The 27,400-nt window shown below is 36.4% G+C and overlaps 2 protein-coding genes across 2 annotated transcripts in view; one reads left to right on the forward strand and one right to left on the reverse strand.

Annotated features, from left to right (window-relative positions):
• Positions 1-739: 739 nt before the first annotated feature.
• Positions 740-27,391, reverse strand: marchf5 (membrane-associated ring finger (C3HC4) 5). Its single transcript, XM_067386006.1, has 6 exons — positions 27,059-27,391; positions 12,515-12,717; positions 4,712-4,842; positions 4,449-4,632; positions 3,167-3,333; positions 740-3,076 (listed from the first exon to the last, which is right to left on the reverse strand). Exons 1-6 carry the CDS (start codon positions 27,100-27,102, stop codon positions 2,960-2,962), a joined length of 846 nt encoding a protein of 281 aa, XP_067242107.1. The 5' UTR covers positions 27,103-27,391; the 3' UTR covers positions 740-2,959.
• The window catches only part of cpeb3 (cytoplasmic polyadenylation element binding protein 3), a 42,429-nt gene continuing 41,752 nt past the window's right edge, over positions 26,724-27,400 (forward strand). Inside the window, exon 1 of the mRNA XM_067385996.1 lies at positions 26,724-26,896. The gene's annotated coding sequence lies outside the window, so the exon portion shown is untranslated. The remainder of the gene's footprint in view (positions 26,897-27,400) is intronic.

The following is a 27,400-nucleotide window of genomic DNA, read 5'->3' on the forward strand; positions in this document are numbered from 1 at the left end:
TGAAACTGTCTTTACTAACTGATAAGACTATTTATTGGGTGCACTGAAAGGAATAATATACATCATCTGTGCATGAGGTAGGGCCTTAAAAACATCATCCAATCGTTTACACAATCATCGCGTAAACGATTGGCCCTCTGGCTTGTCAATCACTGCTGTGACGTTCCTTGTGAGAGACGAGCGCGGCTGCGCGCTCCAGTAACTTTCCACACTCCACAGGCGCCGCATGCAATGTTTTTGTCAGGAGACAGGAGTAACAACTGCAGATTATGAGTGACCTGCGGTGAGTCCGACATAATGAATCCAAAAAACACGACACAGTGAATGCCGGTGGTAAACACTAATGTTCCAATACTCGTGCACGAGTTTTGGGAGGCGTTCCCTTGAAATGAGCTGTGAAGGAGGGGGGCTGTTCTTACACATGCGCTCATTTCAAAAACTCACACAGTCTTTGGTTTCTCAGTCGACAAAAAGATCCTATTTAGCGCCTTTAATAAACATGCTTGAAGCGGTCACATGGCTCTGGAAGCGGTTGACCAATCACAACACACTGGTCCAGCCGACCAGTCAAAGCTCACTGCTTTTTTCACTTTTCGGCTTCATGGAGACTGGAATTACTGACCTACCAGGAAGAGAGGTGCTGCAACAATTTCAAATAAGTGAAAACGAATTATGTTTTTGAACTTTAAGCATGAAAACCTTTTCTAATAGACCCCAAGTTAAAAACTCAAACTGCCCAACACACAGTCAAGCATTGGAAAAATACATTTATTTACATAAATCAACCGGAAACTATAAATTCAAAAGCCGTATCTGTACAACGCATCCATTTATACAACATACATGTTCTGTATTTGGCATTATGCTTCATCTGTACAACAGGAGCCATTATACACACCCCACTGATATTATACAGCACAATTAGATTCTGAAAAGGTGAGAATTTAAAATCATATTTAGGCAACAGAATAACTGGTCTGCTGCTGCTAGTCTTGCAGATGGTGTAGATAAACTCCATTTTAAGCAACTACATCAACATTAAGCATGTTCTTTCAGTGTTATGCCTATCATCAAGAAGCGCTAATGATGTGCTCTAGCTCTATGGACAAATATTACCTCGAACAGCTAATTAGGAGTTAAGCAGAGTTAAAGGTGCAGCAAGCGATTTACGAGAAATGCTGTTGAAAGTGGATCGGACCGAGCACCACAACACTTGTAGCCAATCAGCAGTAGGGGGCGTGTCCACTCATGATAGGGGGGGGAGGAGAGAGAGTGAGAACAAGGGAGATCTGAAGAAAGACTGTAGAAAATAAGAAAATGTACAAAAAGAGAAAATGTCAGAGGAAGATCACTGGAAAAAGAAGGGTTATGATCAGGCAAGAGCTTTAGGACCCACATTAATATTAGCTTAATAAAAGCTTTCCAGCGCTGGCATACATGTGGATTACACGTGGACCAGATGTGGGCCGACACTATGTTGCTGTCAGTGACTCTTTGCGTGTTCATGCATTTTGGGGGCGGAGCAATGAAGGGAGGGGCGTGTTTGTTTGGGTTATTTTAAATATCAACAGTGTTTCTCAGAAATCGCTTACTGCACCTTTAACTACACCAGCTCTATAAAATAAAACACCTGCCTCACTGCACACTGGAAGATATTTCAGAAATTCACACTGTAGTGCTCAGTATGCCATTACAAAATAGCACTTTACACTATTTATATACCGTTTTCTCGCTATTTCATTAATATTATGGTCAAAATCATTAGTTGCTGATAACTAGAGATAAAACGGATTTGCATCATGAAACAAAAGTCATCAAACACAATGATTCAGAAAAAAATTGGCATGTTCACCAAATACACTTGTGCATCTGGACTATGTGACCTTTAAGACACATGTATTGTCGTGGTATAATAAAAAGGCCACCATTACTCTTAAAGTTCACTGTTCTACAAGATGCCATTTATCTATTATGAAACAGGTTTATTAACAGCAGTTATGAGGCATCAGGTTACCATAATGTTTTAATAGAATAATCGATCAAGGATCAAACACTCTTAGTTTCTACATAACAGACTAAATCAAATTATCACATGATTTCTGAATTATAAAAGTGACTCCCTGAAACTCAGACATCAACACCACAAAGACGGAAAATAAAGATAACTGGCCGATCGAATTATGTGAAGGCAGGCAAGACGATGAATTTCACAAAAGATGTCAGGGTCATATTTAACCCCAAAATTAGCATACATTTTTTTTTCAAAAAAGCCTATTGTTAGGATTTTTTGATTTGTGAAATATTTCAGATAAAGACATTTGTAAAGCATACTTTTAAGTATATATGTAATAGTAGTATGAGATACATACTAAATCTACTTCATATTGAAACAAAAAAAAATCTAAGCAAAATATATTTCTTTAGATTTTTGGGTGAAATAAGTAAATTTATTTGTGATTTACATAAATGTTATTTTAGAAGCTCATTACAAACTGCTTTAGATACTTATATTTGCCTTTAGTATTTAATATTGCATTCGCAAGGCTAATTGGGGAGAAATGTTTAGCAAAAGTGCTTCATGTGAAACGGCACGTCGTCTTTCGCATGTTAAGGATACTTTAAAGATTCAGTTGAAAGATAATGATTCACCTGAACATATCTAATTCAATATAAAACAATCACTTATTAATATAAAACGTTCTTCCGCTATTTATTTTTCCTCAGTCTCTTTCTTAAAATGTCAAGCCCATAAAATGAGTAACACACGACTTCCAGGTCTGATTATGTTGACTGAAATAAAGCTAAATCTCTGTTCTAACTCCAAACAGAATAGTCACATTCACAGGGAAAAGAAAACCAAATCCAGCGTCTGTGAAAATGTCCAGTAGTGTGGCGGCGCGGTAGTGTCTCTTAAAGCTGCGTGAAATCAGAACGACGGTGGATGGAATCTGTGATAAGCTCAGGCCTCGTCAAGCTCAGGGAAATTGAGGATCTTGCGATGAGCCTGTCGGAGATACTGCTGCTGCTTGAAATAGACCTTAAACGCCCCTTTAATAGCCACAAACGCAATGCCACCCTGAGAGACGGAGAGATAGAAGTCATCAGTATCGTCAGAGGATACATGTGCACATATCAGAGAAATAGTTTTCAACCATATTCCTCGTACCAGAATGGTCCTCTGAAGATTTGAGTTGACGCTGCTGAACATCAGTTTACCCACAATGGTGGCGATGGTGGGGAACACGAGGGCTCCGCACAGAATCCGTGTGGCCGACACGTGATCGGCGAGCGGACTGGCCTCCGCCGGGATCCTGGGCACGGGGCAGCCAATACCTGCACACGACAGAACATTTTTGGTGACAATTTCGCAAAATCTTGTAGTAAGAAATACAAGTAGATAAACAGAAAAATCAGCTAGTTAAGCTAGTTTCCATTGTGTCGTTTTAAAATTATACTGACAGTTTGGTTTTATTGTTTCATTTCAGTTGCAGTCAGTACATTTTGTATCGGTGTTAAAAATGAACTTTTCCATTAAGACAACAGAATTGTTTAGATTTGTTTCTGTTGGAAGAAAAAAAATGGCAGAAAAATGTAGACAGAAGGTCATGGTATATTAGGAAATGTCTGTAACATAACTCTAAAAACAGAATATGTATTTAAAATATTAAAACATAAATATTTAAATTAAATAATAAACATAATAATTAAATTTAAAAGATATAGTTAAATATATATGTGTATGTGGACATTTATAAATATAAAGAATGTCCAAAATGATGTAATATAGATACAGATGATATTATTCATATATTATAGTTTTTATTAATATTTTGAATTAGCTTTTGTTTTTGTAATTTTAGTTTTCAGTTTAATTTTAGTTACAATTTTTGTAATATTATGTTTTGGGGTTTTTTTTTCAATTAATTTCCAGTTAAACTACACTAAAAACTTAAAAATGTAGCAACTAACTGAACTAAGATGTTTATGTAATACTTATATCTTATCTTACTTAAATTAACAAAAATGTTTTGATTGTTTTGGTTAACGATAACAACCCTAAGGCATGTTTACACCACAACGATGTACTAAAAACTAAAAAAAAATTCCTGTGCATTTTTCACGTACATCTGACAAAATGGTCCCTGAAAACGATTAAAAACGCTGTATTATTCATGCCAGGCCAGTAGTTGGCGATGTCACTTTGTAAAGAAACACTACACCTCTATAGACTGAACATGTAATATGTATGTGCATGACGTCACCACTTTCACAAATTCACGTTGTTGTAGTTTACAAAGAGACGAAAACGGTATATTTAAAAAAAATTGCACTTTGAAACCCGTTTTCAAAAGCCCCCAAAATGCTATCTTGTAAACAAACAGCCAAAATGCATAAAAAGACATTTTTTAGCTGAAAACGGTGTCATGTGAACCCCTAGGAAGACTGACCTGGGAAGATACTGTTGAGGATCTGAAGCTTATTGGAGTATTTCCTCCAGAGGCGGAGCACATAATCTTCCCAGCGAATCATCTTCCCCAGAATTAGCATAACTGGGATGGTGGGCAGGCCAATCAACAAGAAGAGAGGATCAGCCCGTTCCATCACATCCAGACCTTCCTTATGACCCACAACCTGAGAGGTGGACATAGACAGATTCTTAAGGATCAAATAATGCTTGTGAAAATCAGTTAATCTGCGAGTGACGTCCCACCTGCATGACTGTCACAGCCCCGTATGTGACGGCCGTCCAGTAAATGGATCCCACCATGATACCAGCAGCAGCAAACGGGCAGGCCTTCGAGATCAAACGGTCTGCCAGATCCAGAACATACACCACCGGCCCTGGACACAAACACACAGACTGAATTTAACACGCTCTTCTGCTATGAAATGACTTTTTAACGACTAATGGCGATATCTTGAAATTCGTTGGCCTATACAAAACTGATTATACATCATATAATGACAACACTTATTTTACACAATATTTTCCCAAAGATAACTGTACAATAAACTTCTGTTAACCTAATATTAGCTGAATATCAGTTTAGAACTACAGATATACTAGCATTCAAAAGTTTCAAAAGAGAATTGAGTGGTTAGTTCAAATTTTCTGATGAGACATGATCGCTTTATATTATGAATAGATTGAATTGAGGCTTTTATTCACATTTGAACATCGATCAGGGAATATAAACAAAAGCTCAACCGAATCTGCATGACGCGCAAGAAGGAACCTTATTGGTTCTCGCACGTCAAGAAAACATTCTTGAGCTTCTGTTTACCAAAACTGATGTGAGAGTTGATGAATGTTTATATGTGAATAAAAGCCTACACTCACATAAGTTCATCATATAAAATGATTGAATCTCTTCAGAAATTTTGGACTAAACCGCTCAATTGTTATGGATTAGTTTTAAGATCTCTTTATGAACATTTTAAAGTGTCGAAATGGTAGTCGCGTAGCTGTCAATGGAGGGACAGAAAGCTCTCAGATTTCATCAAAAAGATCTTCATTTGTGTTCCGAAGATGAACAAAGGTCTTACGACGTAAGGGTGAGTAATAAACGACAGAAATTTCATTTTTAGGTGACCTAACCCTTTAAAAGGATGAATCTAGAAATGAAAGAGGAGTGACTCTGGTTTTCCGCCTCTCCAGCAGGGGGCAGAAGGTGCTATTCTGATGTTGTGATGGGAATTACTAGGCCTCCAAAGGCTCTTCTGACTATATCAAGATTATTGATCAAAATTTGAAGTTGTCTACAGAAAGAGACGTCAGTGAAAGAACACAAACTTTAGTTTAATTCACTATGACCATGTAAACACAGCATCACTTTATAGTTCCATGTGTGACCAACGATGACTAAATCCTACATGACTCGAGTTTTAAAACCACTGCCAAAGTCTCACTGATCTATGCTTTATGAAACAGTCCTAAAAAGGAATGAGGAAATCCTGAAGGTGGAAATCGAGGGGAAATCATGCAATATTTATTGACCTACAACATGCTTTCCTCTCAACCTATAAATACCCTCCACTGCAGGAGATGTCTAGGACGACTCTCTGGAGACTGAAGAGGGTTTTTTCACATTAATTTAATTTCCTTCTTTCTCTTGTGAAACATGACTTCATTTCCACTTTCCACATTCATCATACACAGAGCATTTTGATCCATTACAACACATGAAAGCAGCCCTATCAACTAAAGAACTTAAAAAAACAGGAGTTTAACATGAAACATCAGATTTAGCATACAATTTTTTTTTTTGAAGAAAATAAGAAATTTAATTTTGTATATATATATATATATATATATATATATATATATATATATATATATATATATATATATATATATATATATATATATATATATATATATATATATATATATACACAATTTTTATACAAAATACAATTATATTTATGCCTAAGAAAACATATGGGCTGATATGGGCCAACCACTTACAGTTGTCATCTCATCAGAAAGTCCCTGTAAAGGTTATTAGAAGTTTGTATTTGTAAAATAACCTTCAACACATATTAATTCAGCTCTCAAATGCAGAGCAGACACTTTTCTGTTGTGTGTGTGTTGAGATCACTGACCCCTCTCAAGAATATGAATATGGAATATTCTGATGACAACGCCGGAATCTGGTTGACGTTCTCTCTAGGACTGCAGCATGAACCTAATGTCCACTGGCAACAGGAAACATTCAGGCCATTTCTGCTGCCGGCCACAGATTCCATTATTAAGATCATTAAATATAAACTTCCACTTAGCAGGAATACATCTGCAGTCTATTCTCCCTGGTTTCACACCAGCTAAGCAGCTCTGCCAAAGAACTGCTGCGGAACAAGGACTTTCTGTTCCCTACAAACCATCTCCGATGCCAGGCTGCATAAAACAACTTCAATGTGATGTCATCTCAAGCTGCACTGGACTGAAGAACATCTTGAAAGTTAATCAGGAGTATTATATTTGAAAAAGACAGATGTCCTTTCATCTTTGAACTTATGCAATTGCTTTTCTGAGCAAAGTGGCAGATCTTAACACACAAGTTAATAGCCACCTCTAAAAGACCAAGCCATAGTGAGCTACCTACCTAGGGATCATAAATAAACAACTACTAAATTATGCTGCCTGATGAAAATATAATCATTTAGGCCAAATTCTAAGAAATAATTGCAAGTATCATATATTCATGGATATAAATGTATATCACTGATTCTTGAGATAAGGGACAAAAACATGTCCAACACACAAAACCCTCTTTATGTTAAAGCTAAATAAATTCATCAAAATAAAAACACTTAAAATCTAAAGGAAACTCCATCAGCTTTTATGTCTGATAGTTGACAAGTGCTCTCAAAAAGTCTATATAATGTGATTTAATATGTTTTTTGCATATAGGAAATTGTTGTTTCTAGATTCTATTTACTGTCTATCTGGCCCCAGCTGGACCTTTATCAACACTGTCAGTATTTCTCAACTCCATCAGTATTCACAGTAACACAGTCAAAAAAACATGAAAGTTTGTTCATTTTGAAAGAAATGACTTATTCTTTTTTCAATTCATTGTGTTAAAATATTAAAGCATCAGCTGAACTACTTGATATCATGTCTGATTTACCTAAGAACATTGGTTATATAAGTTTAATATTAAAAAAGGAGGTTAGAGGATTAAGGAATTTAGGAACTGAATTGTTCATTATAACCCTAACCCAAGAAAAATAAAAATAAAAATGGCGCTCCAAAAATATTCTCATCGCTTTATAATATTATTATTGAACCACTGTACTCACATCAACTGATTTAAATATGTTTTTAGTACCTTTATGGATCTTGAGAGTGGAAATGTCATTGCTCCCTATGGAGGCCTCACGGAGCCATCGGATTTCAACTAAAATATCTTAATTTGTGATCTGAAGATTAATGAAGGTCTTACAGGTGTGGAACGGCAATGAGGTAAGTAATACATTTTTGGGTGAACTAACCCTTTTAAAGGTGCGTTCACGCAATGTCATAATTTTTGTAATTACGAGATTTTGCTTAAGAGCTCAAGGAAATATGTCTGAATACACGGTATTTGAAAAACAGCAGGCAAAACGTACCAAACCTACTAGTTTCAGTGAGATTCTGAAGTTATCCTGAGTTATGAATGGCACTGAAGTGATGCAACTGACACCGTAGGTTACATGACAACATGGCTAATGAATCACGTCCAAATTTCACACGCATTCATTCTATATAGAACATATTTTTTTAAGGGTCGCAAAGTGAGTTTCAAATCAAATGTAGTAACCATGTGATTTCGGACACAGCGAGTGTAAAAACACCTTACTAAGGTTTGAAACAGAGCCCAAATGTCTTCATCGAGTCTCTGTCTGAGCTGTCGACACGACAGATCTCGTCACAGATGTGGAAATGTGACAATAACATTAAATATACTTCAATTACTGCCTAACTGCATAACTGATTCCATGTAGGGAAAAGGAATTAAATTGAAATCTAAATCACTTGGAGGTCTGAAGGCTTTATATATGAAATAACTCTAGATGGGTTTAATGGAGCACTGCATTCACCAAGACATCACTCATTATTATAACCTAAATATAAAATCCAGGAAACTGAGACCAGAACATGAACACAATGTGTCCTATGAAAGGAATGAGAAAGTGTTTGTGGAGTACTGCACTGCATGGGTAGAATGTGCCCCGTCTGTCTGATGTGAAAGGATGTCCTCATCTGCGGGCTGCTGAATCAGACAACTGAATGTGCCCCATCAGGATTTTCATCTTTGTTACCAACAGTACATGAAGATCTTAAGAAAAACATAAGAATCTTCCTCTTCCTTCTGTCATTATCTTCCTTCAGTCAAATCAGCAGACTCTTGTTTGAAATCTCCAATTCTGCTCCTATAGAGGGCCACTGCCTTGGGTTGTGTCCGAAATCGCCCTCTATACCCTCATTCACAATTCCCTACATCAGTCTACTAATATTTTTCACTTAAGGGAGTGAATGAAACGAGTGATTAGATTCGAACATTGAGGAAAGGCTGTCGCATTGGCGTAGTTTGTGCTTGCTGTTTAATAATTATTTGAAACTTAGCAAACTGGCAGCTCCAGTAGTAAGATGAAAAAAATGTATACAACTTAATGAAACAATTTAATAATCAATTAAAAAGGAATTTATACCTGTATGATATTACGCTGTAGCCACATTGGACCAACGGTTTGGAAAATAGATGGATGATTCAGCTGCGTGCGCCATCCTCTGGTCAGAGGCAGGAATTATTTCAGTGCACGACTCTCATAATGCATTGAGGGTATTCTCTAGTATTGAGCGTACATCAGTTGGACACTCGTTATAGCGGAGCATTGTGGGACTGAATGAGTGCACTCGATAATGTCCACTATGGTTTCGGACACCCTTACAAATGGCCGTCCCCTCAAATAGTGCCCAATTTAAGGGTATGGGGAGCGATTTCAGACAGTCATGCAGAATTCAGCTCCGACCTCAATTAAACAGACCTGAACCAGCTAATCAAGGTCTTACTAGGCATACTAGAAACTTCCAGGCAGGTGTGTTGAGGCAAGTTGGAGCCAAACTCTGCAAGACAGTGGCACTCCCGGATGAAGTTTGGACACCCATGCTCTAGTATGTTTCTCAGCTACAGCAATACTAGTCACACTATACTTTATTCTTTATTTAATTTAAAGGTGCCATCAAACGGTTTTTTTTTTACAAGATGTAATATAAGTCTAAGGTGTCCCCTGAATGTGTCTGTGAAGTTGCAGCTCAAAATACCCCATAGATTTCTTTTAATTAATGTTTTTAACTGCCTATTTTGAAGCATAATTAGAAATGCGCCGATTCAGGCTGCGGCCCCTTTAATTGCTCGCGCTCTCAGCCCCCTCCTGAGCTCTCAACTCTATCATTGCATAAACAAAGTTCACACAGCTAATATAACCCTCAAAATGGATCTTTACAAAGTGTTCATCATGCAGCATGTCTAATCGCGTAAGTATGGTATTTATTTGGATGTTTACATTTGATTCTGAACGAGTTTGATGGTGCTCCGTGGCTAACGGCTAATGCTACACTGTTGGAGAGATTTATAAAGAATGAAGTTGTGTTTATGAATTATACAGACTGCAATTGTTTAAAAATGAAAATAACGACGGCTCTTGTCTCCGTGAATACAGTAAGAAACGATGGTAACTTTAACCACATTTAACAGTACATTAGCAACATGCTAACGAAACATTTAGAAAGACAATTTACAAATATCACTAAAAATATCATGTTATCATGGATCATGTCAGTTATCGCTCCATCTGCCATTTTTCGCTATTGTTCTTGCTTGCTTGCCTAGTCTGATGATTCAGCTGTGTACAAATCCAGACGTTAATACTGCCTGCCCTTGTCTAATGCCTTGAACATGGGCTGGCATATGCAAATATTGGGGTCGTACATATTAATGATCCCGACTGTTACGTAGCAGTCAGTGTTATGTTGAGATTTGCCAGTTCTTCTGAGGTCTATTAAACAAATGAGATTTACATAAGGAGGAGGAAACAATGGAGTTTGAGACTCACTGTATGTCATTTCCATGTACTGAACTCTTGTTATTCAACTATGCCGAGGTAAATTCAATTTTCAATTCGATGGCACCTTTAAATATCATTTATTGCAACAAATCTCTGTTATGTATGTTTATCTTTGACTACAGACTATCATTAGAATAACCGGCTTAGTAATGAACTGAATTAAGTCTCAAGAACCTTTAACACAGTTGCTCACTGAAGTCTTTACTTTTGGTCATGTCCTTAAAATAAAACCTTACTGAGTTGTTAACCAACCAACCACTCTGGCTGATACAAGCTCCGTTTCAAAACCTAGTGAGCCAACTACCTAGACAACATTATAGGTATTATTGATGCAGTCGCTACAACAAGGCTGTTACAAAATCTGTAGGTGTAAGATATGTTTTTTGCCAAGACTGTAAGGCAGTATTGCATATATATCTATTTGAAAGCAAAACCCATTGCAACACATGTAGAAAAAAAAAAGTGAAAGTAAATGTTATAAATATAATTACACAACCATTCAAAAGTTTGCGGTCGGTAAGATTTTTGCTCACAAAGGCTGCATTTATTTGATCAAAAGTACAGTAAAAACTGAAGTATTGTGAATTATTTTTACAATTTTAAGTTACTGTTATCTATTTTAATATGTTTTAGATGTAATCTATTCCTGATGGCAACGTTGAATTTTCAGTCTCATTACTCCAGTATTCAGTGTCACATGATCCATCAAAAAGGCTCAATGCTAGTTAGGATGCTAGACTGTGAGGCAGTTCACTAGGCTTTAGAACAGACCAAGCAGATTGATTCACAAATTAACCGACTCATTTTGATTAAGCAGTGGTGCAGGAAACCCTCATATTCATGAGCTGTGACATTCGTCTCTCTGTCTGACTGCATCCGTCTGCCTCGCACTTGTTCCTAAAATTTGAAAGTTGAACAGGGAGCATGATTGGTGCAATTTCACAGCCGGCCACAGTCACCCTGACAACCATATCCTAGAATAACCCCATCGCTGTGGAAAGACACAGAGAGCCAGATAGGACGACAGACCGGCCCCCTCAGGAGATGCAGTCTGAGGAAGATTATTAGCACAGCGTGAAGAGAAACTAATGCTGTTATACTCTCTAACCTGATCAATTTACATAAGAGATGAAACACAAGAGGATGAAAAATGACATTTCGTTTTATGAGCAGCGGATTACTGGAATCACAAGCAAATCCTCATCACCAATATCAAAAGAGGGATTTCTCTGGAACCAGGATTGACCTACTAAGTATAAAAAACATGCAACTATTCATAACTACTGAAGTGACATTTGATGAAGCTTGATAAAGTCTATAAAAGCGAAAGTATGTCAGATATGTCAAGAATTTTGCCTGTAATGTGTTGCATGTGAAAGTGAACTGTTTATTATATTCCCAGCAAAGGCAGGGACGATGTATTGAATATTTTCACTTTCAACTTGGCCATTAATTAGCTATTTACCTAGTTACCTATCCTTCCTTAGGATCAGCAAATCAGCATATTATGATTTCTGAAGGATCATGTGACACTTAAAACTGGCATAATGATGCTGAAAATGTAGCTTTGCCATCACAGGATTAAATTACTTTTTAAAATATATTCAAATAGAAATCAGTTATGTTAAATTGTAATAATATTTCATTTTACTGCATCAAATAAATGCAGCCTTGGTGAGCATAAGAGACTTCTTTAAAAACATTAAAAAAAATATTACCAACCCCACACAATTGGGTGCAGGTAACAGTGTTAAACTTATTTAATCTTTAACATGTTGTCTTTAACAAAGTGTAACCACATCATTAAACGTAACTGCTAAAACATCAGGTTTCCTGAACATATGGTTGACACTATATATTAAACACTAAAAAAGAGACTAGTTTTTAAGAGCTGCCATACCAAGCTTAGGGAACACGATGAGGTACTCAGCATTGCATTGTGGGCAGGCGACACGTGCGGTGCTGTTGCCCCTCTGCTTCTCATCAACCCAGCGCTGAAGACATGACTGATGAACCCACTTAGTTGAACCACGGCAGCGGCACGGACGAACCCACTCCGCCGTACGGTCATCCTCATCTGTGGCAAAACACACCCAACAACTCCTGTAAAACACACATAAAAAACAAACAGAGAAACACATCAGCACTTGGCTTGCTATGCGTTCCTATTATGATTCAGGGCAAAGTATAAAAACATAAAGGTGAGAAGAAAGTTTGTCATGTAACTGTGTAATGTTCAAGGCTCCATGAGCAGCAGACTCTTGAGTTATTTTTATAGTTCAACTCTTAAAAGTATCAAGGGGGGAGGAACTGCAGAGTAAAACGGGTCAGTGACTAAGCACAAATGAAACGAGATCTCCAATGAACTCCACTTCAAAAGAAGAAAAAAACATTTTATCATTCAACAACTGAACATTTCCAAATCAATTTACAAGGGTTTTAGTGAATTAATTACATAATATGCCAATTAAAGGTTTAGTTCACCCAAAATTAAAATTATCCCATAATTTACTCACCCTCAAGCCATCCTTGGTGTATATGACTTTCTTTTTCAGCCAAACACAATCGGAGTTATATTAAAGGGATAGTTCACCCAAAAATGAAAATTTGATGTGTATCTGCTTGCCCTCAGTGCGTCCAAGATGTAAGTGACTTTTTTCTTCAGTAGAACACAAATGATGATTTTTAACTGCAACCATTGCCGTCTGCTTAGTGAGGTCTGATCGCGCTCTGACAGTGGAAGTGATGTCTATCACTCATTGAAGTATATGCGCGAGACATCACTTCCGCTGTTAGAGCACGATCAGACCTCACTAAGCGAGTGCTGAACGCAGTTGGATATGGTGGCGTTTTAGAAGTAAAAAATTATATAAATACTCTTCGGTTTCTCGCACGTTTCGTGTCTTAGGACATCAATGTGTCATCACGAGCCGCAGGGTTTCATTTGGATTTGTCTATGCAAAGTTTTTCGACTCTTATTGATCCAAGTTACCATTCACTCCTATTATTTGACTGACAGACGGCAACGATTGGAGTTAAAAATCATCATTTGTGTTCTACTAAAGAAACAAAGTCACCTACATCTTGGATGCCCTGGGGGTAAGCAGATAAACATCAACTTTTCATTTCTGGGTGAATTATCCCTTTAAAAAATATCCTGGCTGTCCAAGCTTGATCACGGGAGTGAATGGTACCCCAAGATTTTGAAGCCCATAAAAAAAATAAAAATAAAAAAAAAGGTATCAATCTATCATAAAAAGTAATCCATATGATTCCAGGGGGTTAATAAAGGCCTTCTGAAGTGAAGCAATGGGGTTTTGTAAGAAAAGTATCCATATTTACTTTATAAACTATAATAACTGGCTTCCCGCAACAGAAGTACGCAAGTCTAGTTCCAGCGGAAGAATGACCTCTGACCTGACTCATGACGTATTGAAGGAAGTGCAGAGGATAGAGCAAAACAAAACACTGGTCATGAATTAGAAGTCTAAAACAAGAATTTCAAAAGAGAAATTTCGATATAAGAGAAGAAGAGCTTTAGTTTGTTGCCCAGCCCTATTTGTTTGAACCGCAAGAGGCGTCTAAGCTTACGATACTCCTACATCCTCATCATACGCAGGGTCAGAGGTCACTCTTCCGCCGGAACTCGACTTGCATATGCCTGTTACCGGAAGCCAGTTATTATAGTTTATAAAGTTTTAAATATGGATATTTTTCTTACAAAACCCCATCGCTTCGCTTCAGAAGGACTTTATTAACCCCCTGGAGCTGTATGAATTACTTTTATGATGGATGGATATTTTTAAATATAACTTCAATTGTGTTTGGATTAAAGAAGAAAGTCATATACACCTAGGATTGCTTGAGGGTGAGTAAGTTATGGGCTAATTTTCATTTTAGGGTGAACTAACCCTTTAATTACTCAAATTATCACAATTGCATGCACAATCACATATGATCATTTTTACTGAGAAAAGTTTGCAAATTAAGATAACTTAAAAACAATTAAGATAATGTCATTTAATTTCCCTGATAATAGTTTAAGATCATTTAATTTATACACTTCATAAGTATATAGAACCTTTTAATAGTTCCCATCATGAGAACATTTTATGAATTTAGTTTTAATTGATTCATTTTGAATTCATTTTTTTATTTTAATTAAATGATATGAATTAAACAGCTTTGCTTTATCACTAGAAAAAAAGTTAAATAACCTGTTAAGCTTGAAAGCATTATGCATAAGATATTTCTCCTTATATAGAACCTTTTTGGCATAAAGGGTTCTTTAAAATTGCATCAAGAACCCTAGGGTCTAAGATTGCAGACAAAAAGATTCTTTAGAAGTAGTTTCTTCTGTTGTCCAGCACCACAATAAAAATGTCCATCCAGTAAATAATCCATGCCAAATCTCTCAGTGTTTCTGCGCTGCTGGAGGAGAGACAGAGACTCTGCCATTCTCTCAGGTTCCTGCGCCAGATTTTCCGTTCTGTCCGTTTTTGAATAAAACATGAGGGATGAAGAGCTGCTCAGGTGACTGAGATCAGCCGTGTGCTCCTGATCATGAACCTCATGTAACCATCAGATGACAATCACAGAGCGAAACAAGAAAGCCTAGATTTGTAATTTCATGTACTTCTTCATCTTTAAAACATGACCTGATCTCAATTTAAAAGTGTGTAATTTTTCAGATGTTAAAATTCTCAGAGAAATATTTCTGTTCTGATTTTTGAAAGAAAAAAAAAAAAATCTGGTAACATGTTACAATAAGGTTTCATTTGTTATATATAATATACATAACGATGAACAATACTTCTTCAGCATTTATTAACAGAACGGCGACTCATTATTTGATTACTATGTCAACAGAGTAGAGATTGTTGAATAAAGTCACTATTTTTGTTTTGTTTTTGCACACAAAATGTATTCTCGTCACTTCATAACATTAAGGTTGAACCACTACAGTCATGTGGACTATTTTAATGATGTCTTAAGCACCTTTCTGGGTCTCGAAAGTGGTAATAACGTTGCAGTCTATCGGAAGCCAGAAAACTCTCAGATTTCATCAAAAATATCTTAATTTGTGTTTTTAATATAAACAAAGGTCTGGAACAACATGAGGTTGAGTAATTCAGAAAATAATTTCATATTGTGTCTAGATGTATGATTCTCTCCTGACAGCAACTACCATAGATGAAGAACAAAAGACCGGAAGAAAAATAAAGAGTGACGAAACGAGAGGAACGCTTCACAAGATGAGCTACGGACAAAAGACGGTTCTCTGTATTTCTTAAGAATCTGCTTCTCCTGTTCCTGTAACCCAGCCTCCATCATGACAACCACCAGAAACACAATCATCCTCTTGAAACCTAAGACATCTTGCTGTCGCCCCTCACTCACACACTAAGAGTGGTGTTCATTAAGGTGTACTGTCAAGGTCAGACAACCAGATTATCAGCTAATAAACAAGGTAAAACAAATTGTGCAGTGAAACAGAATCTGATTTAAGCTTGTTTGCCTACACTCAACGGGGGTAAAGTTTCAAACTACAGGTTATATTATCTGCGGTAAAATACAGACAAGGTATGACATATGATAAGATGATGAGATTTTTGTCTGTTTTGTGGGAGAAAAAATTATTCAGATACATCATAATTCTTTCTTTAACCACAAATAAATAAAATACAAATAAACTAAATGTTTATTTTTAAATATACCAAAAAAAAAAGAAACAATTTAAATAAACTATACAAATGAATAAACGACTATTAATAAATAAATTATTATAAATTACTCATTTTTATGAGGACAGGGTTCAACAAAGCATTTTGTAGTTACAATTTTTCTTTTCTTACTTGTAAGTTCATGATTCTCTGAATTAAAATTGAATCAAATAGAACTGAATCATGATGAGTCGTTAAAAGGATTCCAGCTGTAATAAAAATAAATACTAACATTTTTTAAATTTACAAAAAATAAAATTTCAATAAACTATTTAAATAAATAATAAAACTACTAATAATATATAATAAATTATTAGAAATTTCTCATTTTTATTAGAGAGGATCATAATTATAACACATTAAGGTTTTTCTCTTTCTTACTTGTAAGTCGAATTAAATAGAATTGAATCATGAGGGGTCGTTAAAAGATTCTAATATTTTGTGGCAATGCAGTCTAGATCATAAACCTGTTCTTCAGGAGTGCCGACTTCCATTCAAATCAACCGATTTTTACTATGATGACATAAACATGCATTTATTGCAGCACTTTATCTCCACACGTGCAAACATAACAACCTGAGAATAATAAGGCTAATAAAACTTTGACTTTGTCCAGCTGAACAACTGTGATCACATTCTGTTGACTGCTGTAACTGTAGACACGAGACGGAACTACTTTTCAGCACTGTTTGTGATTATGTTTATGACGGTTAAAATCTCTCAAATATACCGGACCATTTCCCCATAAATCATGTGAACATTCCAGGAACAAATGCTGCAAAAAGCCCTCTTAGATGCCCAGAAAGCAGGCTTCTCGACTTCTAGATTTTCCTGACTACTCGAGTTCTTGCAGAATATAGCTCTAATGTCTATAAGATACCATCAGGAGGTCAGAAAGTCGATACCACTCACCTTTCTTTACATGTTAAGAGCCAGGTTACATGACACAGAAACACAATCTATACAACAGCGAGGGGGTCTCTGGAACTGATAACCCTGATAATAGTTTAAATATCCTGAACTCTAGAGTCCTAACACCGGCTACTATTTCAGACAGGATGAGTTTTCATGGATTTCAAGTGGCTAATTTTGCTACCATTGACTGATGTCGATTTAAAAACTGGAATGATTCTATGGAAGCAGTTTGTGGAAAAACTAAATGTCTATTGTTAAACACTGAGCAAAACTCTTCAGTAAACCCCAGCCCAAACCTTAAGTATGAGCAATAGCATCAAAAAGACCAACGGTGTGCTTCACAAGTGATACAAAGACAAACTCTCCGGCATTTTCTCATTGCTACACAGGTCAGACTGTATTTAAAGAGGCATTAAAACCTCGGCACAATGAGTTTATTCATCGGGCCATGGTCACGTGACTGTGGGAACCTGAAAGACCTTCCAGCCAACAGCCAGCAAGAGAAAGTTCCATCACCAGGGAACCAACAAAGAGCCGAGCATCAGAGGAACCGCTGAGATCCAAGCCGTTCTACTACATATAGGGCTGCCACATTTATGACATTTTGTCTGGCAATAAATCATCATATAAATAACTGCATTTAGCCATCGAATTGTATTTTTATTCATACCATATCAGTTAAATACATAATAATGTAACAATTACACTGAACATGGAGGCAAAAATATGATTACAGATGATACAGGGTAGAAAAAACAATATTTTAACAAGATTAAAAATGTATTATTAATAATATTTGACTAATAATTATATTAGTGCCGTCCGGCCAAGTGACATCTTCACCCTTTTTTCAAATATTATTTTGTTGAAGATTTTAAAAGCAAATATCCCCTCCAGACATCACTTTTGACCACTTCTCTGTGTGTGTGTGTGTGTGTGTACCTCTGCCCCCCATATTCACCTGTCTCAAGCCCAACAGTTTTAAACAGAAATTTAATGTGATAGATTATGACTAGTTTACAGCTGGTTGCACCAGTTGAACACCAGCTACATTGGAGTTCATGTAACTTCAGTCACTGTTTTCCAGTAACGCCAGTCATCTTGAACTTGTGGTCTATATTTGTACTTGAGGGGGGGGTCAGATGTGGCCTACTGCTGATCCATAAACACACACTCTCTCCCCCGCGGTCAAAGTCACAAGACCCATCCACGAGATCACGTTTCACCAGCAAATGTATAAAGCCAGGAGAAACATGAATTCATACACCACACAGAAGTTTTAGTGCAAAAGTGAGTTGCATTTCACTAAAACAGCTATGGATACTTAAAGCTACATTTATATTTGACATGCTTAAAATACAATAAAAAAAGAAATCCTTGATAGCAATTTCCTGCTAAAATGGGACTATTCCAGGATAGTACAAAAATGCAAAAATCACAGTGCACAACAAGAAATTACCCAGAAAATAAACAGCAATCCATCCAATGAGTTCCTCATGGACAAAATTAGGCCAGCCCTACATTTTTTTGTTTTGTTTGAGAAGCCATTTCAATCGAATATACATCACAATAGGCAAGAAAAGACTATCGCAACTTCCATTTCGTGCCAACTTTAAAATATTGTGCACCCTGACTTCAAGAAAATGCATAAAGCCAGCCGATCACATTATCACATGCTGTTTCACAAAACCGTGAACATGAGAATGTGTTGTTAAATTACTGAAATATTAACCTAAAATCTCTAGTAATAAAGTAAAATTTCACCTAGAAGTATAATGCTGTCATGGTATATTCAGGGGCCGACACCATTTTCAACTGAAAACTTTTTGTGCGTTTTTGTGCCTGAAAACACAAACTTTTGAAAATGGTTTCAAGGTGCAAGTTTTTGAAAACAATATCGTTATCGTCTCCATGAAAATGACAAAAAAAATTGAATTTATGAAAAAGGTGACGTCATGCGCATGCAGTCTATAGGTACGTAGTGTTTCTTTACAAAGTGACATCGCCAACTACTGGCATGGCAACATCATGCAATGTTTTTAGTCATTTTCACGAAGCCGTGTGAATGGGGATCATTTCGACAATGTTGTCATCATGTAAGCAAAACTTAGCAAAAAAGCAAAGGAAAATCTTTTGCATTTTTAGTACATGTAATGTACCCTAAGACACCAGAATATTATAGAAACTAGGGGCGGGGCCAGTAAGTAACCACCAGGGGTGCCTTAGGCCCTTGGACTACAGCATTACAGTAAGCCCCCTACCAGTGTTAATTTTGACAGCAAATTTTAATTTAGTCTTAGTTATAGTCTTTTGACTAAAATGCCATTTAGTTTTAGTCATATTTTAGTAATCGGAAATTGTTTTAGTTTTAGTCTAGTTTTAGTCGACTAAATATAAGATTTTAGTCATTTTAGTTTTTTGTAATGCATTAAGCATTTCTCTAACAATGCATAGATCCTATGCACTGATATAGGTAGGCCTACATATTCCCCAAACTGTTTATGTTCACCCAACTGTACTTTGCTCAAAGCGGACGTTTTTTGACCGTTCAAGTGCAAAAAGACACGAAAGAACAAAATTCAGTACTTTTCAGGGATTGGCACACTTATCATTGAGGTACCATTGTAGTTTTTGTTTAAAATTTTTATTAGATTTGATTTTTAGTTTTTCTGTTTTCATTGTAATTTTAGTTAAAAGTTTTAGTAATTTTTTTGTTTACGTATTTTAGTATTTGCTTTTAAATGTCTGTAAGTTTTTATTTATGTTTATTTTAATACCTCAGGTTAAGCTAAAGCTTAGACATTACATTTTTTATATATATTTTTTTTTTATTTCAGTTAACGTTTACTTCAAGTAATGAAGATTACTTTGGTTTTAGGTTTTGTTAAGCCTTATGCTTGTAAAATATATTGATTGTGTGAAATAATGTTCTTAGTCTTTCCTTCCTGTGACAGAAGACACAGTAGTTTACTATGAATTGAATAGAAATTAAACTACAGTATATTGTGTAAACAAAATAACAATGACCAGGAAAAAATCATTATAAACCATCCCAAAATACACCGTGACTCTTATTCTGAAATGTCTGCAGTCTGCACTGTAGCAGGCTGTTCATGAGGGAGATAAAATATGCATTCTTACAACCGTCTAAAACATACTACCATATAAACATCGTGTGGTAAACATTGTCATAATTAATCAACATTAGCTTAAAAGCAATAGCATGGCATAAATGTGCGCTATTCATTAATTGTGAAGCAGTCTGATGTGCTGCTGCGCGAGCCTGTAGAGCGCGCAACAGCGCCACATTTCCCGCGGTTAGATCAGCACATTACAATTCAAATGTGCGCATCTTCCACACAGGACAGCAGTCCTGACTGGATATCTTCCCAAATCGTCCCTCTCTTTCATTTTCATCTCGTTTTTATTAGTTGACGAAAATTAGAGTAGATTTTAGTCATAGTTTTAAGTCATTCAAAATGCATTTTTATCTGTGAAAAAATGTTGTTGATGAAAATTATTCGTCAACGAAATTAACACTGCCCCCTACCCCAGATAACACATTTTTTAGCTTCCTGTCATTCATCTGTTGAAATTTATTTTGTCGATAACATTTTACATTAACAACACTACAATGTGTGTATGCTGCAAATATAGATGAATATGCAAATTCACTCTTTGCCAGTAGGTGGTGCATGTGGAACAGCAGAATTATAGTGGTTACATAAACAAAGCAGCGCTTCGGTAATAAAAACATTATTATACGTGCATTATATGGAGGTAATATGAAAAGAAAATGCCATAATATAAATTAAACAAAATATTTATTGATTGCCAACTGCTCTAAAAGCACGAGCACGTAGAACGCGCAAAACCGCCATGTCTTTACTATGAAACATGCAGTGCTGGCGTTTATTTAAATAAATCATAGCATTTAACATTTAATTATCACATTTAAGCAATATTGCGATTCCTGTTTTTCCGTCCTCAGATTTGAAACCTCCTGAAATTAAAATTGAGACTTTAAAGCATCACCGATGGAACACAGCGACTGGATCTAAAACTTTCAGATGGCACGCAGATTATATCCACGCGCAAGGTACTGAAACCGCGTTGAGCGCAAAGCAGCTCTCTCGCACTATACTATGTCACAGAAAACTAGTTGTCCGGTCCCGTTCACAGCAGGGCTTTGTCGAAAATGCATTTGCAAGTGAAAATTACGGGTATGTGGGTTTGTTTATAGAATGTTGTCACTGCAGCAAACTCCCATATATAGACAAATAATAATTTTAAAAATATATATAATTTTCGTACAGCCACTAGGCCCCTTCCCAGTGTAGACCCCTGGGCCCCTGTGTGTTAATGCGCCCCTGGCAACCTATTAGCAATGCCCTAGCACCGTGCTGTCAGTTTTGCATTTTCTTCAAAAAATCTAGTAGAATATCAGAAATTAGCATAGGCACCATGCAAACCCGTATTTTATTGACATTCAAACAGAACAGAACACCAAAATGCTGGATTATTTCCAGACACCTTCAAACATGACTCAGAAACACATTTGAAAAGACAGTCTGCTTTGTCAATGATGATGTGGAAACACATCAAAGCTGTGCCGGGAAAAACAATAAGGCAGAGAAAGTGAGTTTAAAAACAGCCAAAATAAATGGAGCCAGCTTTCTGAAAACCGACGAGAACAAAAGAGGGTGATAGAGTGTCTGCCACGTAAAGGTCAGACAGGATTTAAGCATGACCCCATCTTTTCAACCAGCGAAGAGCTGCATTGCAGAGAGAGCAGCTGCGGGTGGCAGGCCTCGATAAGACCGTGTGTGCGAGTCTGATAGAGCTACACGCTGGTGTACAGCTATCTGCTTCCACACAGACCTGTGAAGGTTGTTGCCTCAGTGACGGACATTAGAGAAGGATGCAGGATCCATTTGAAAGAGATGAGAGCTTTCACCATGACAACTGACACAGATATGTCTACAAACAGCCTAATGTGCCAATAAACCACTTTACTAACACAAGTCCAGTAGTTTCCTCTCAATTTTTACATTTACTTGGATTTAAACAGAAGAATGAACAGACAACATGTTCAAAACTCACACTGCTTGGTGGAATGCCACTAGCTGCATGTACACTGCCGTTTGTGTAGGTTTGGAGTTGCAAAGATTTTTTAATGTTTTTGTAAGAAGTGCTCACCAAGACTGCATTTATTTGAGCTGTAAAAAGCATAATATTGTGAAATATTATCACAATTTTACAAATTTAAACAGTGTTTTCTATTTTAATATATTTTACAATATAATTTATTCCTCATGCAAAGCTGAATTTTTAGCATCATTACTCCAGTCTTCAGTGTCACATGATCCTTCAGAAAATCATTCTAATATGCTGATTTGTTGCTCAAGAAACATTCCTTTTTATCAATGCTGAAAACAGTTGTGCTGCTTAAAGGTGCCATCGAACATTTTTTTACAAGATGTAATATAAGTCTAAGGTGTCCCCTGAATGTGTCTGTGAAGTTGCAGCTCAAAATACCCCATACATTTTTTTTTATAAATTTTTTTAACTGCCTATTTTGAGGCATAATTAGAAATGTGCCGATTCAGGCTGCGGCCCCTTTAATTGCTCACGCTCCCCGCCCCCTCCCGAGCTCTCGACTCTATCATTGCACAAACAAAGTTCACACAGCTAATATAACTCTCAAAATGGATCTTTACAAAGTGTTTGTCATGCATGCTGCATGCATACATCGGATTATGTGAGTATGGTATTTATTTGGATGTTTACATTTGATTCTGAACGAGTTTGATAGTGCTCCGTGGCTAACGGCTAATGCTACACTGTTGGAGAGATTTATAAAGAATGAAGTTGTGTTTATGAATTATACAGACTGCAAGTGTTTAATAATGAAAATAAAGACGGCTCTTGTCTCCATGAATACAGTAAGAAACTATGGCAACTTTAACCACATTTAACAGTACATTAGCAACATGCTAACAAAAAATTTAGAAAGACAATTTACAAATATCACTAAAAATATCATGTTATCATGGATCATGTCAGTTATTATTGCTCCATCTGCCATTTTTCGCTATTGTCCTTGCTTGCTTACCTAGTCTGATTATTCAGCTGTGTACAAATCCAGACGTTAATACTGGCTGCCCTTGTGTAATGCCTCGAACATGGGCTGGCATATGCAAATATTGGGGGCGTACTATTAATGATCCAGACTGTTACGTAACAGTTGGTGTTATGTTGAGATTCTCCTGTTCTTCGGAGGTCTTTTAAACAAATGAGATTTAAATAAGAAGGAAGAAACAATGGAGTTTGAGACTAACTGTATGTCTTTTCCATGTACTGAACTCTTGTTATTCAACTATGCTGAGGGAAATTAAATTTTTAATTCAATGGCACCTTTAAAGGTTTATTTCACTTCTGAATGAAAATTTCCTGATAATTTACTTACCCCCATGTCATCCAAGATGTTTATGTCTTTCTTTCTTCAGTCGAAATGAAATTATTATTTTTTTTTTTTTTTTAAGTTTTTGAGCAAAACATTTCAGGATTCTTCTCCATTTAGTGGACTTCACTGGGGTTCAATGGATTGAAGGTCCAAATTGCAGTTTCAGTGCAGCTTAAAAGGGCTCTACACGATCCCAGACGAGAAAAAAGGGTCTTGTCTAGCAAAACAATCGGTCATTTTCTAAAAATAAAAAAATATATATATACTTTTTAACCACAAATGCTCATCTTGCACTGCTCTGCGATTGCCACGCATTATGTTGAAAGGTCACGTGTGACATAGGCGGAAGTACCATGGTAGGGCAACTTCAAAATCGTCTAAAATCATTGTTTTACCTTTTTTTGTAAAGGGCGTTTGGCTTAATCTTTGCACATTCGCTTTGTAGACACTGGATCGGTACTTCCGCCTATGTCACGCATGACCTTTCCAACATGATTACATCATGCGTGCTGATCGCAGAGCTAGTGCAAGTCGAGTTAAAAAGTATATACATGTTTTTTTTGTTTTGTTTTTTTTTGGGGGGAAAATGACCGATCGTTTTACTAGATAAGACCGTTTTTTCACGTCTGGGATTGCACTGAAACTGCAATTTGGACCTTCAACCCGGAGAACCCCACTGAAGTCCACTATATGGAGAAAAATCCTGGAATGTTTTTCTCAAAAACCTTAATTTCATTTAGACTGAAGAAAGAAAGACATGAACATCTTGGATGACATGAGGGTGAGTAAAATATCAGGAAATTTTCATTCAGAAGTGAACTAATCCTTTCATGTTTTTGAGGAAACCGTGATGCATGTTTTCTGTGATGAATAGAAAGAACAGCCTTTATTTGAATAAGAAATCTTTTGTAACATTATAAATGTCTTTACAGTCACTTGTGATCAATTTAATATGGAGGCTTGTTTTCATCACGGAATAAAAATAAAATAAAAAAGGAAATTGTACATACTCAATGCATACTTGCGTAATAAAAAAAAAAAATAATTACTGACTCCAAACATTTGAATGCAGTGCATGCATTGCATGCTAACATATAAAAGTTTCCAGCAATCTTGCTGTCGAGTGGAGGGACAGATCTGCTCGAGTGTGTCCCATCAGCAGGCCATTGCAGTTATCTAGTTTATTTTGCAAGCCCTCTGGCAAACAGGACAGTTTCAGTGGAAAAACATGGACAAGGTCAGGACACCGAACAGCTCGACTCCACGCAGTGACCCAATGCATAATTACTGAAATGAGAACTTGTCCATGTCATTTACCAAAAAATTCTCCTATATTTAGAAAATGTGCAATTACAGGGAATATACAATAGTACTGTTTATTTATGACCCATGAGGGTCAGTCTGTAAAACTAACCACAACAACAGTGTCATTATAAACTTCTCCAGGGCACACTGTCCTCTTTGCTGTGTACATTAAAAGTAGAAGCTCATAATACTCAAGATCAACATCACATAAGTCATGTGACAAAGAGCTTCTTTTACCGTGGCGTGAACCTTTACGACACCATCCAGTGACCTGAGCAGGTGTGTGTCAGATCAAACAGGCAATCAAGCCTCTTATGACTTAAGCTGTTTTACTATTAAAGGAATATTCTGGGATCAATACAAGTCAAGCTGTGTCAGTGTTGATTAATGCAGGAAATAATCATTTCACAGTTCAGAAAACATCCAACAATACTAATGTAGTGAACATATTATGAAGTCAAAATGTGATAACACTACTTTTCAACTCCTGTAATGACTATGTAAACTGGTAAACCCAGTAATATTTGCAATCACATGACATGTGCAAAGACAACAAAAAAAATGCTCAGCCAAGATTTCAATCTATGCATAACCAGAAGTAATCCCACTGCTAAAGAGAACTTAGTCAACTTTACAGCTCAAATGTATAAATACATTATAGTTATGACATTACAAAATGCATTTATGCCACATTCAACAGAAAACAACAGCATTTCACAGTTAAAGTAACTTATTTAACATACTGCTCGCATTAATTGCTCTTAAAGGGTTAGATCACCCAAAAATGAAAATTCTGTCATTTATTACTCATCCTCATGCCGTTTCACACCCGTAAGTCCTACGTTAATCTTCAGAACACAAATATTTTAGTTGAAATCCGATGGCTCCGTGAGGCCTTCATAGGGAGCAATAGACATTTTCTCTCTCAAGATCCATAAAGGTACTAAAAACATTTTTAAAATGGTTCATGTGAGTACAGTGGTTCAATATTAATACTATAAAGTGACGAGAATATTTTTGGTGTGGGAAAAAAAAAAAAAAAAAACGACTTATTTAGTGATGGCCGATTTCAAAACACTGCTTCAGGAAGCTTCGGAGCGTTATGAATCAGTGTATCGAATCATGTTTTGGATCGCGTGTCAAACTGCCAACGGCTGAAATCATGTGACTTTGGTGCTCCGAACAGCTGATTTGACACGCTGATTCATTGTGCCCTGATGCTTGCTGAAGCAGTGTTTTTTTTTGGCGCTCCAAAAATATTCTCGTCGCTTTATAATATTAATATTGAATCACTGTACTCACATGAACTGGTTTAGATGTGTTTTTAGTACATTAATGGATTTTGAGAGAGGAAATGTCATTGCTCCCTATGCAGGCCTCATGGAGCCATCGAATTTCAACAAAAATATCTTAATTTGTGTTCCAAAGATTAACGAAGGGCTTACGGGTGTGGAACGGCATGAGGAATTTTCATTTTTGGGTGAACTAACCCTATTATTATTAACTATTATTTTCTATAACTATTGGTTTGTCAATAATAGAAACCATTTTAATAATAACTATTGTTAATTGTAATAATAATTATTATTATATAATATATAATTTTTACAACAGGTAACATCTCGAATTTCAGACACTTAAAAATCAGTATGTTACCGGTTGCAAAAATGAACAGATTGATCTTTAGAGCAGGGGTTGGTAAACACTTAAGGATCTACAAGTAGGCTAAATAAACAAAGGAGTAAAGGACTGAATTAAAACAAAATTAAAAGGCCAAATCAAGGTCACGCCCCCTCGCGAAAGACGTCACATCATGTAGGTAACACTTATTAGCAATAGCATCGCTATTGAAGAGCATCAACGCTCTAAACCGGTGAGCAAACACTCATCAGCTACTCTTAATTGTTAGTTAAGAATATCAATATGTGATTAAGTATATTTATAACAACATAAAAGCCTGTAAATGTGTCTGTACTGACAGGCTGCTATGTAGCTGACATTAGCCATTTGTTTACATTCTATTTCTTTCACTCACCTGTCCACAATATGCTGCATCACAACCGCTCCCTCGTCTGCCATATTTACATGAGTCCGCACACTTGATTACTGACTGAATACTAAACTATGATAATAGTTTAATAATTTAATATTAGAGATTTAATCGTCAGGCCGCAGTGAATCTTAACGCCGTGTTAAACACGCATATGAACACCTTACTGACATCAAGCAACGACTGGAATCCGATTATAAACCATTTAAATTAATTATTACACTCTGATCTATTAATGAATATTCATAAATGTCTGTATTTCCAGAAACACGCAGTGACTCCATTGACTGCGCGTGAGAAAACGCGAGCGGACGCAACACCGCGCTT

This window comes from Chanodichthys erythropterus, chromosome 5 (assembly GCF_024489055.1).
Source record: "Chanodichthys erythropterus isolate Z2021 chromosome 5, ASM2448905v1, whole genome shotgun sequence".
Lineage (NCBI taxonomy): Eukaryota > Metazoa > Chordata > Actinopteri > Cypriniformes > Xenocyprididae > Chanodichthys > Chanodichthys erythropterus.